This window comes from Squalius cephalus (assembly GCF_949319135.1).
Source record: "Squalius cephalus genome assembly, chromosome: 12".
NCBI lineage: Eukaryota > Metazoa > Chordata > Actinopteri > Cypriniformes > Leuciscidae > Squalius > Squalius cephalus.
The window spans coordinates 39,114,517-39,127,016 of record NC_137133.1 but is presented as its reverse complement, the minus strand read 5'-3'; the positions used below and the strand labels follow the sequence as shown (position 1 = coordinate 39,127,016).

At 42.2% G+C, this 12,500-nt stretch overlaps 1 protein-coding gene across 2 annotated transcripts in view; it reads left to right on the top strand.

Moving 5' to 3' along the window:
* evlb (Enah/Vasp-like b) overlaps positions 1–12,500 on the top strand; it is a 58,826-nt gene that overhangs the window by 15,695 nt on the left and 30,631 nt on the right. For both annotated transcript variants that reach the window (XM_079887897.1, XM_079887898.1), the window contains exon 2: positions 9,070–9,238. In XM_079887897.1, coding sequence (XP_079744023.1) covers positions 9,070–9,238 — 169 coding nt within the window. The remainder of the gene's footprint in view (positions 1–9,069; positions 9,239–12,500) is intronic.

Sequence of the window (12,500 nt, the reverse complement as noted above, 5' to 3'; positions counted from 1 at the left end):
TGAATACAGTAGATGCGGATCAGTTATGAGGTTCTGGATCAGTAATGAGGTTCTGAATACAGTAGATGAGGATCAGTGATGAGGTTCTGTATACAGTAGATGTGGATCAGTGATGAGGTTCTGGATCAGTGATGAGGTTCTGGATCAGTGATGAGGTTCTGAATACAGTAGATGTGGATCAGTGATGAGGTTCTGGATCAGTGATGAGGTTCTGGATCAGTGATGAGGTTCTGAATACAGTAGATGTAGATCAGTGATGAGGTTCTGGATCAGTGATGAGGATCAGTGATGAGGTTCTGGATCAGTGATGAGGTTCTGGATCAGTGATGAGGATCAGTGATGAGGTTCTGGATCAGTGATGAGGTTCTGGATCAGTGATGAGGATCAGTGATGAGGTTCTGGATCAGTGATGAGGTTCTGAATACAGTAGATGAGGATCAGTGATGAGGTTCTGGATCAGTGATGAGGTTCTGAATACAGTAGATGTGGATCAGTGATGAGGTTCTGAATACAGTAGATGTGGATCAGTGATGAGGTTCTGGATCAGTGATGAGGTTCTGGATCAGTGATGATGTTCTGAATACAGTAGATGTGGATCAGTGATGAGGTTCTGGATCAGTGATGAGGTTCTGGATCAGTGATGAGGTTCTGAATACAGTAGATGCGGATCAGTGATGAGGTTCTGGATCAGTGATGAGGTTCTGGATCAGTGATGAGGTTCTGTATACAGTAGATGCGGATCAGTGATGAGGTTCTGGATCAGTGATGAGGTTCTGGATCAGTGATGAGGATCAGTGATGAGGTTCTGGATCAGTGATGAGGATCAGTGATGAGGTTCTGGACCAGTGATGAGGTTCTGGATCAGTGATGAGGTTCTGAATACAGTAGATGCGGATCAGGGATGAGGTTCTGGATCAGTGATGAGGTTCTGGATCAGTGATGAGGTTCTGGATCAGTGATGAGGTTCTGTATACAGTAGATGCGGATCAGTGATGAGGTTCTGGATCAGTGATGAGGTTCTGGATCAGTGATGAGGATCAGTGATGAGGTTCTGGATCAGTGATGAGGTTCTGGATCAGTGATGAGGTTCTGGATCAGTGATGAGGTTCTGGATCAGTGATGAGGATCAGTGATGAGGTTCTGGATCAGTGATGAGGTTCTGAATACAGTAGATGCGGATCAGTGATGAGGTTCTGTATACAGTAGATGCGGATCAGTGATGAGGTTCTGGATCAGTGATGAGGATCAGTGATGAGGTTCTGGATCAGTGATGAGGTTCTGGATCAGTGATGAGGATCAGTGATGAGGTTCTGGATCAGTGATGAGGTTCTGGATCAGTGATGAGGATCAGTGATGAGGTTCTGGATCAGTGATGAGGTTCTGGATCAGTGATGAGGTTCTGTATACAGTAGATGCGGATCAGTGATGAGGTTCTGGATCAGTGATGAGGTTCTGGATCAGTGATGAGGATCAGTGATGAGGTTCTGGATCAGTGATGAGGTTCTGGATCAGTGATGAGGATCAGTGATGAGGTTCTGGATCAGTGATGAGGTTCTGGATCAGTGATGAGGTTCTGAATACAGTAGATGCGGATCAGTGATGAGGTTCTGGATCAGTGATGAGGTTCTGGATCAGTGATGAGGTTCTGTATACAGTAGATGCGGATCAGTGATGAGGTTCTGGATCAGTGATGAGGTTCTGGATCAGTGACGAGGATCAGTGATGAGGTTCTGGATCAGTGATGAGGTTCTGGATCAGTGATGAGGATCAGTGATGAGGTTCTGGATCAGTGATGAGGTTCTGGATCAGTAATGAGGATCAGTGATGAGGTTCTGGATCAGTGATGAGGTTTTGAATACAGTCGATGCTCCGCCACACTGGAAGAATAGAGTGTTTTCATCCTGTAATGTGTGGCTCGTTTTGTGATGAATGAAAGAGGCAGCGATGCTTGAACTGCATCCCAACGGCTTCTGTTACCGTGGAGACGTGCGGCTTCTCAGCATCCCATAGTCAGACTAGCCAGGGCGCCATGGCAACCACGGAATCCTCTGATACACTGTGACAGACAGAGGAAGCGTAATGTGTCAGTGTGGACTCAGCAGCGCTTCTCTGTGATAGCAGTGTGGAGAGTCACTGGAGAATCGAGTCGAGTCACTTCATTTATACAGCGCTTTAGCAAAGTGTGAGAGAGTGTGTGTGTGTGTGTGTGTGTGTGTGTGAGTGTCAAGTCAAGTCATCTTCATTTATACAGCGCTTTAACAATATAGAGTTTCACAGCAGCTTTACAGTGATAACAGGAGATTACAGTAACAGAGAGTGTTTAGGCTTTACAGCAGATCTAGAATAAAGTTATTGTCCAGATAAAGTTAGTTTGATTGATTCACTTCCTTTGTAAAGATCATTAGTTATTAACTTAGGGGCCGCTAACACACACCGTTCTCACAGGAAACAGAAACTTTTAATGTGTTCTGGCCGTTCATTTACACACAACAGTGTTCGGCTCGATCAGTGCGTCTCAGATTAGTTTGCAGATTCTCAGTAAAAACACCTCGAGGCAAAGCCGTCTTTCCCACGATCCGCTCTAGTCTTTTCATTTTCCTGGAGATTTCCTGTCTGGCGTCGCATCAGTCTCACTTTATTACTGGGTGCTTTTAATATTTCTCATTCTGCAGTGCAGTTTGATGGCTAATTCTCACAATCATACAGTCAAACCAACATGTATTCAGACATCTTCAACACTTCTCACATCATCAGTTTATTCACTTTAGTTTAGAAAATGGTGATAAAATATGAGCAGAACTCAGTTGATATTTGACTGGTTTTGTCCGTCCTTCTGTTAGACTGTCTCACACATGAATTATGTTGAATATCTGTCAGCTGTTAAATTTAACTACACAATTAGATAATACCAGTTTAGCTCAACCAATCACCAAGCAATGCTTCATTGTGTTCAGTCTGTGTGTAAAAAGAGCATTAGCAATTAAAGAAAACACACTTCAGCAGAACATGATCAGCTTAAAGTGTCCCAATCATTTCTGCTCCCAAATGTTTATTAGTGTCACTGATAGTCTCTGTATGAAGAATGTTTGGGTATAATATGTCACAGTTTACTTTATTCTGCTCTCCTCACTTACATTTATGAACTATAAATATTTTACTATATTATTTTGAGTTTATTCTTCTTCATAAAGTCAAACCAAAAATTATTCAGACACCAGATATAATTTCTGATATTTTTTCAAGAATAAACTCAAAATAATATACTGTTTCTTAATGTATTAAAAGAGTATTATGAACCGGTTCTAGTGCTAGATGTAAAGCCGCCACACGGGTATTAAATCATATCCCGTTTAGGTTTATCCTGAGAGATTATAACAAGAGCTTAGTTTATTTTATCTGAATAAATGAGACTCAATCCTGCAACAGAACACAGAAAACCAGGTCTAGACACTAGTTCTAGATTCTGTGGTGAGGATTCAGTCGAGCTGTATTTCTGTTATACAGTTCAGATCGATTCAAAGCACAATCAATGATGCAAACTTCATCAAATATGAGATGCGCTCACTGAATCTTACAGTAAGAGTTCAAACATGTATGAAATATTCATTAATTTATGCTGTTTACAGTACACTCTAAAAAACGCTGGGTTGTTTCAACCCAAATTTGGGTCAAATATGGACAAATCCAGCCGTTGGGTTAAAAATGTAATTAAAAAATGTACCCTAACGCTTGGGTTTGACCATATTTGACCTCTCTTTTTAGAGTGTATTCTGACTTGTACATCTTGGTATGAAACAGAAGTTGCTCTAGTCTGTTCTCCTCTTTTGTGAGTGAAACGCTTCTGGAACAAGAACAGATGTGGGCGGGGCTTGATTGTGTCTGTGGGGAATTGATTGGATGGCTGTGGTTTGCTATTGGCTGATCTCATGTGAGTGACAGGTTATAGCCCCGCCCACATCATCAGAGAAGAGATGCTGCAAGAGGAACTGATTCTGATTCAACATGAATTTTAAACTATAATAAATGATTCATAATAAATGCTGCAATATTCCAAAGAAAAACATGAATTGTCCATTTTGATTTCATCTGACTTTAAAGAGGCAGTGCATCTCCTCTTCCTCAGCCGTTGTTTATGTAGGCCAGAGGACTGTTCCAGTCCAGTTGTGCTGTCAGCGCATTAGTGTGTTTCAGCGGCTCCTTCACACACATCACACTCTGTGCTTCATGATTTCTGCTCCAAACCAAAACTGCTTTGCTTCTTGTGTAACGCGGCGCACTGGCTCAGTGACTGTAAGTGTGTCAGAACTGCTGTGTTTGGCTGGAGTCGGGCGTCTCTGACTCTCAGACGTTCAATCTCAGAACTCGAGGTTTTCAGCAGCTTGCGATCCGTCTCGGAGCATCAGTGGCTCTTACTGATCAGATGTGGGGAGAAAGTCTCTTAGTTGACTCTTTCATTGCGTTAGATTTGTGTAACGTGCTGCATGATCTGTGATGTCATCAGACGTTGTTGTCATGGTAACGGGTCACATGTGGTTTGACTCGGGTATTTTAGACATAATGAAGAATGAGACACTAATGAGCCCTCATTTATATAGCATGTGTTAATATAATATCATATAGACTAATGCATAAATAGGTAATAGGTTATATTATATAGTATTATATGTAATAAAACAAGAATCAACATCACCTTGGCTTTAGATGGCGAAAACTGAGTGATCTGAAACTGTGTTGTATTGAACAGATAAACTCATATTTGTCTCTCTAGCAGAGTTACTGTACAGCATTATCAGAACATCAGTCATTACGGGTGTTGTGCTGGAGTTTATCGTCAAGGAAGTATCGCGTTATTAATGTGTAAAACTACAGTAATGTCTTCAGCTTCAGCTCCTTTCATCTGAACTGGTTATGTCTTTTAAAGTGTTAGTTCACCCAAAACATTTTATTCTGTCATTAATAACCCTCATGTCGTTCCGAGCCTGTAAGGCTTTCGTTCATCTTCGGAACACAAATGAAGAGACTTCTGATGAGATCTGAGAGCTTTCTGTCCCTCTATATACGGCTACGCAACTACAACTTCGACACTTCAAAATCATCATAAAGAGATCATAAAACTAATCCATATGAAATGAATTTAGTCCAAATTTTCTGAAGAGACTCGATCGCTTTAAATGACAAACAGATACAATTTAGGCTTTTATTCACATATAAACACTGATCAGCGAACATAAACAGAAGATCAGCCGAATCTGTTTGACACGTGAGAAAAAACCTGATTTGTTCCTGAGAATGATCCTCATTGGCTCTCGCTGAAGCTCAAAGGTGATGCGTAACACGAGAATGAACCTCATTGGCTCTCGCTGAAGCTCAAAGGTGATGCGTAACACGAGAATGATCCTCATTGGCTCTCGCTGAAGCTCAAAGGTGATGCGTAACACGAGAATGATCCTCATTGGCTCTCGCTGAAGCTCAAACGTGCTGCGTAACACGAGAATGAACCTCATTGGCTCTCGCTGAAGCTCAAAGGTGATGCGTAACACGAGAATGATCCTCATTGGCTCTCGCTGAAGCTCAAAGGTGTTTCGTAACACGAGAATGATCCTCATTGGCTCTCGCTGAAGCTCAAAGGTGATGCGTAACACGAGAATGATCCTCATTGGCTCTCGCTGAAGCTCAAAGGTGATGCGTAACACGAGAATGAACCTCATTGGCTCTCGCTGAAGCTCAAAGGTGATGCGTAACACGAGAATGATCCTCATTGGCTCTCGCTGAAGCTCAAAGGTGATGCGTAACACGAGAATGATCCTCATTGGCTCTCGCTGAAGCTCAAAGGTGATGCATAACACGAGAATGAACCTCATTGGCTCTCGCTGAAGCTCAAAGGTGATGCGTAACACGAGAATGAACCTCATTGGTTCTCGCTGAAGCTCAAAGGTGATGCGTAACACGAGAATGATCCTCATTGGCTCTCGCTGAAGCTCAAAGGTGATGCGTAACACGAGAATGAACCTCATTGGCTCTCGCACGTCAAGCGAACTTCTCTGTGTGAATATATAAAGTGTAATTTATTCCTGTGATCAAAGCTGAATTTCAGCATCATTACTCGCTTGAGCTTCCGTTTACTCCAACTGATGTGTGTTGATGAATATTTATATGTGATAAAATCCTAAATTCAGTCTGTGTATAAAGTGATCGTGTCTCTTCAGAACATTTTTACTAAACTGCTTAATTCATATGGACTAGTTTTACAATCTCTTTATGACCTTTTTTAAGCATCGAAGTTTTAGTTGCGTAGCACAACCACAACAATGTTCTTCTGCAAAATGGCCAAAGAGTTATATAGTGTACCTTTAAGAGATCAAGCTGAACTAAATGAGAAATGTTGCCTTGGCCAGTAGATTAATTATATATATATATACACTCACCTAAAGGATTATTAGGAACACCTGTTCAATTAATGCAATTAATCATTAATGCAATTATCTAATCAACCAATCACATGGCAGTTGCTTCAATGCATTTAGGGGTGTGGTCCTGGTCAAGACAATCTCCTGAACTCCAAACTGAATGTCAGAATGGGAAAGAAAGGTGATTTAAGCAATTTTGAGCGTGGCATGGTTGTTGGTGCCAGACGGGCCGGTCTGAGTATTTCACAATCTGCTCAGTTACTGGGATTTTCACGCACAACCATTTCTAGGGTTTACAAAGAATGGTGTGAAAAGGGAAAAACATCCAGTATGCGGCAGTCCTGTGGGCGAAAATGCCTTGTTGATGCTAGAGGTCAGAGGAGAATGGGCCGACTGATTCAAGCTGATAGAAGAGCAACTTTGACTGAAATAACCACTCGTTACAACCGAGGTATGCAGCAAAGCATTTGTGAAGCCACAACACGCACAACCTTGAGGCGGATGGGCTACAACAGCAGAAGACCCCACCGGGTACCACTCATCTCCACTACAAATAGGAAAAAGAGGCTACAATTTGCACGAGCTCACCAAAATTGGACAGTTGAAGACTGGAAAAATGTTGCCTGGTCTGATGAGTCTCGATTTCTGTTGAGACATTCAGATGGTAGAGTCAGAATTTGGCGTAAACAGAATGAGAACATGGATCCATCATGCCTTGTTACCACTGTGCAGGCTGGTGGTGGTGGTGTAATGGTGTGGGGGATGTTTTCTTGGCACACTTTAGGCCCCTTAGTGCCAATTGGGCATCGTTTAAATGCCACGGCCTACCTGAGCATTGTTTCTGACCATGTCCATCCCTTTATGACCACCATGTACCCATCCTCTGATGGCTACTTCCAGCAGGATAATGCACCATGTCACAAAGCTCGAATCATTTCAAATTGGTTTCTTGAACATGACAATGAGTTCACTGTACTAAAATGGCCCCCACAGTCACCAGATCTCAACCCAATAGAGCATCTTTGGGATGTGGTGGAACGGGAGCTTCGTGCCCTGGATGTGCATCCCACAAATCTCCATCAACTGCAAGATGCTATCCTATCAATATGGGCCAACATTTCTAAAGAATGCTTTCAGCACCTTGTTGAATCAATGCCACGTAGAATTAAGGCAGTTCTGAAGGCGAAAGGGGGTCAAACACAGTATTAGTATGGTGTTCCTAATAATCCTTTAGGTGAGTGTATATATATATATATATTTATTTTATTTCATTTAACATTTATTTTATTTGAGGTAACAGATTATTTTTTAATTGTGGCGTGCGTAACACACACGTGTCCTGTGACATCAGTGTCAGGCCGACTGAATAATCCATGAGGAGCGGCAGCAGAAACTGATGATCAGCAGGAGCGACAGATGCTTCATCACTGCAACACACACACTCTTCCTCAGCGCTCCTGTCCAAACACTCTCACATCTCTAAACATCCTTAAATAAAGATACATTTGAGTGAGTGGGTATGCGCATGTTTGTGTGTGAGTGAGAGTGTGTGTGTGTGTGTGTGTGTTTGTGTGAGTGAGTGTGTGTGTGTGTGTGTGTGTGTGTGAACTGAGTGTCTCCAGCCGGCGGCGTGGGTATAATTTTAGCAGCGCTGCACAGATGTGCTCGTGTTCCTCGTGTTCAGTGCTGATCTCACTCTCTGTCTCTGTGACTTCAGTCTCACGCTCTGGCTTTAAAGGTGACATTATCCCCATTTTCACCAGATGTAATATAAACCTATGGTGTCCCCAGAATGCTAAAAATACCAGATAATTTATTAGAGCTTGTCATATTTGCCCCTTTTTGGGTGTGAGCAAAAACTGGCTGTTTTTGTGTGTGTCCCTTTAAATGCAAATGAGCTTTAGCTCCGCCTCCGTTCAGAAGAGGGCGGAGTCTTTACACGAGCTTCAGAAACTCCGGCAATAACAGAACAGGCCAATCTCCCTCATCCAGAATCCCAGAATAACCAGTAGCGAGTGCAGCCTTACGGAGAGACTCTGAATGTTAGTGTCCACAGATGCAGTGCCAAATGTCGCTGGTGTGTGTAAACGTGCAGATCAAGGGCCGGTAATATAATAAGATCCTCTTCATACGTCAGAAGGGGAGATTTTCTGTCACGCTTGCAGAGAAACGCTCACCAGAACACAGTTACTGGGTTTCACTTTCACTGGATTACAGCACTGACACACGGAGAAAGGCAGATTTTCATGATAAGAAGAGCAGACGGGGCAAGTTGTCACGCGTCTGTATTTCAGTGGCATGAGTTTGGGTTCAGTATTAATCACACACACGTTTGCTTTTCTCCAGCAGTGATTGTGTGTAACGGCCCTGCATCCTGATTATTTTCTGAAAATGATTTACAAATAAAAAACCTAATATTACCTAATTTGCAGATGCTGAGATAAAAAATCTATTAAAAAAATCTTTTGTTTTCACAAAATGTTTTTTGTAATTATATAGATCTATCTGATCAAACCCGCTGAATCAGTCCGATGTGAAACTGTGTTTTCTGAACTCTGTGCTGTGATGTGGGTTACCCGAGCGGTGGAGGATGGAGCGAGGACATTGACTGATCATTGACTGACCCGCTGTGTGTGTGTGTGTGTGTGTGTGTGTGTTTCAGCGAGCAGAGCATCTGTCAGGCCCGCGCCTCCGTCATGGTCTACGACGACACCAGCAAAAAATGGGTGCCGATCAAACCGGGTCAGCAGGGCTTCAGTCGGATCAACATCTACCACAACACCACCAACAACACCTTCCGTGTGGTGGGCGTCAAACTGCAGGACCAGCAGGTGCGCTCACACACACACACACACACACACACACACACACACACACACACCTCACACACACACACACACACACACACACACCTCTCTCACACACACACACACACACACCAGTGTTAATTTTGACAGCAAATTTTGATTTAGTCTTTTGACTAAAATGCCATTTAGTTTTAGTCATATTTTAGTCATCTGAATTGTTTTAGTTTTAGTCTAGTTTTAGTCGACGAAATACAATAAGATTTTAGTCGACTAAAATATAATGGGTTTCAATTTAAATGCATTTATTTAGAATTTCTCTAAAATTTCCAAACCCATATACTCCTGGAGAAAACATATACCTGCTAATATGAATGATTTTAAAGTTTGAACGTGTAATACAGATACAGATTTAACTACTGTAACTTAAAGGGACACTAGGTAACTTTTTTACCTTAACTGAACAGCTTCGGAGTCAGTGGAATGGTTATATTACTTATTTCGGGTTGAATGGTGGTGGTTTCGCACCCCCCTGGTGCCCGAGAGCGGAAAAAACTCACTTGCAACTTTGGGCCGGCGGGTCGGCTTCAGGAAGTATCGCGTGATATCAGGTCTCGCGATGTAACGAATTGCTTGACGGCACTGCACACGTACACGCCCCCATTCAAGCACCGGCTAGCTATAAGCAAAGGGCAACGATAGATTGAGTTATGGCTGAGCCTGTAAACAAAGAAGCAGAAAGCTAGGAAATCTTTGTCGGAGGACCAACGAAAGAGGAAACGGGAGACTGACCGAGCAAGAAGTCAGACTCAAGTAAATATATCGGACCGGCTTTTTCAGAATGGCGAGAACTGAGAGAAACAGAAGCCTGCAAAACGGATGCTGACCTGGCTGCTGTTGCAAGTATCTTTGGAATAAACTGTGTTTAATATTTAAATTTCAAGTAATTGTGACCTCAGGATGTTTGCTATTGTCTGTAAAGGTTTTTATTATGATCGCTGTCTGTTACGGGCTTACTATGCTAGATACTATAACTTTGATGTTAGGCATTGTCATAGCAAACACGTTTGATTTCTGTAGTTGTTTGGCCGTTCCTCTGTAGGTTTTATTTGTGTAACTTACACTTTTATTTTATGTCACTAAGTCAACGCGTCTGATAATAGGCAATAAACATGTTGCACATATCATGATCGAGCTAGAAAAAACGTTCTGATGTTTTCTTAGACAAGCAAAGGTAAACCGTCATTCTACCAGATGAACTTATAGACCTTGCTAATATAACTTTAGACAAATATTAACCTCCGATATATATTTTTTTATGCTCATGCCCACTCTCCCAAAAACAAACAAACACGAAAGCAGTAGTTCGCCTCGTTCATATCGTTCGTTCGCGGTAAAAATACTAGTATGCATGACAACACAATAATAAAAAAAAATCGCCATCAGTTGGAAATAAAATATTGCTTTACTTGCCTCGGTAGACATAACTGGTTTTGAAATAGCCGGTTCCTCTGATCAGCTGGGTTGCTCGTGGCGAGGGGGGAGGGACAACAGTTAGTTTTTACGACAGAGTGTTTGAAAGCATTTACTACCAGACACTAGGGGGAGCTTCGTAGAGAAAAAACACTCAGACTTGCCTGGTGTCCCTTTAAAAAATATCTTAAACTGAAATAAAACCACTTTTCCTAAAGTAGAAGACGGTCTTTTTTTCAATGAATGATATATGAATTCTTTATAACTACTTGCATACATCATTCTCTATTCTTTCAAGCAGACATATTTATTTGTATGAATTAAATATAATTAATCCTTATTAAAGCTTGAATGCTTTTCTCTTTTTCTTTTGTTGCTTGATCAATATTAAGGACTAAAGGTCTGCAAGCCCGTCGGGACCCGACACGCTAAGCCCATTCGGGCCGGGCTCGGGCCATTTTTTTTTTTTACAGATCGGGCTCGGGTCGGACTCGGGCTTATTTAGCTTCTCTCCTTTCATTGTGCCCATATACGTGCAGAGCACACGTCACATAATGTGTGTGAAATATTGTTGTATTTATTATTTTGTAAATATTATACATCGCCTAAGCAACACAAACGCAATACGCAAATTGTCGCAAATACGCACGCGTCACTCACGTGCATTAACAGGTGACAGTTGACCATGCAGAGGATCAGGGAGAAGTTGGATTTTTTATTTTATTTTTTATTAATATTATTTAACATTAGCCAGTTGGCGAAGAGTTCTTCATTTTTGAACATTGTTCTTTAGTTTTCTTAAAAGCAAAGAAAGGTAGGCCGTTTATTTATTTTTGCGGTTGGATCCCGTGGCGCTATATTATCTACTGCATGCTTATGCTTCTCTCTAATGGACAGTCTGTTCAATATTTGTGGGCATGATTGGTGATGTTTCAGGCCAATAATAAAAGTTTACCTTTTAGTAGCGTGTGATGTGCCGTGCGTGAAGCAGACAGCGTGCATCAGAGAGCGCGCATCAAAGAGCGCGCGTCAGAGAGAGCTTAAAGTGACACGTCTCGGGTCGGGTCGGGTTCGGGCTGAAAAAACTGCAGCCGTTGTCGGGCTGGGGCCGGGTAGGGCTTGAACACCACGGGCCAGGGCCGGGTTAGGGCTGGAGTTTTTGGCCCGTGCAGGGCTCTATTAAGGACACAGACCGCATTAGGTTTATTACCCACTGTCACTTTAAGACATCGGTTCATGTCCAATGACATGCACATAGATACACTCACAACTGTTTAAGCAATAACCGACATAATTTACGTGAATACTCTCCAAAACGGACATTTAGACATAATATGTTGTGTGTATTTGTCCATTCAGACAGGAAAGAGAGCTCAGTTCAGTCCTCGCGTGCTGTATAGGTGTGTATGTGCGCGGCTGCACGATCGGGTCGGGTGTGTGCGCACAGAAAACCGTACTGAATAGAGCTCTTTTTTTTGCGTCGTCACTCTTATTCAGATCTTCATGTCTGCTCTACTCACTCTCCCAGACGTTTACATGTTTAAACGTTTTATGAGACATGCAGCGCATGCCAGCTCGTGTGCCGCTGGGTAGATCACGTCACAGTACACATGTGCGCATCTACCACAAACGCAGGACATCAGACTGGATCGCTTCCCAAATCGTCACTATCTAACATTTTCGTCTAGTTTTTATTCGCTGACGAAAATGTCAATAGATTTTCGTCTAGTTTTTGTCATTCAAAACTAGTTTTTATTTAGTTATCGTCTCGTTTTCATCTGTGAAAAAATGTCGAAATTAACACTGACACACACCT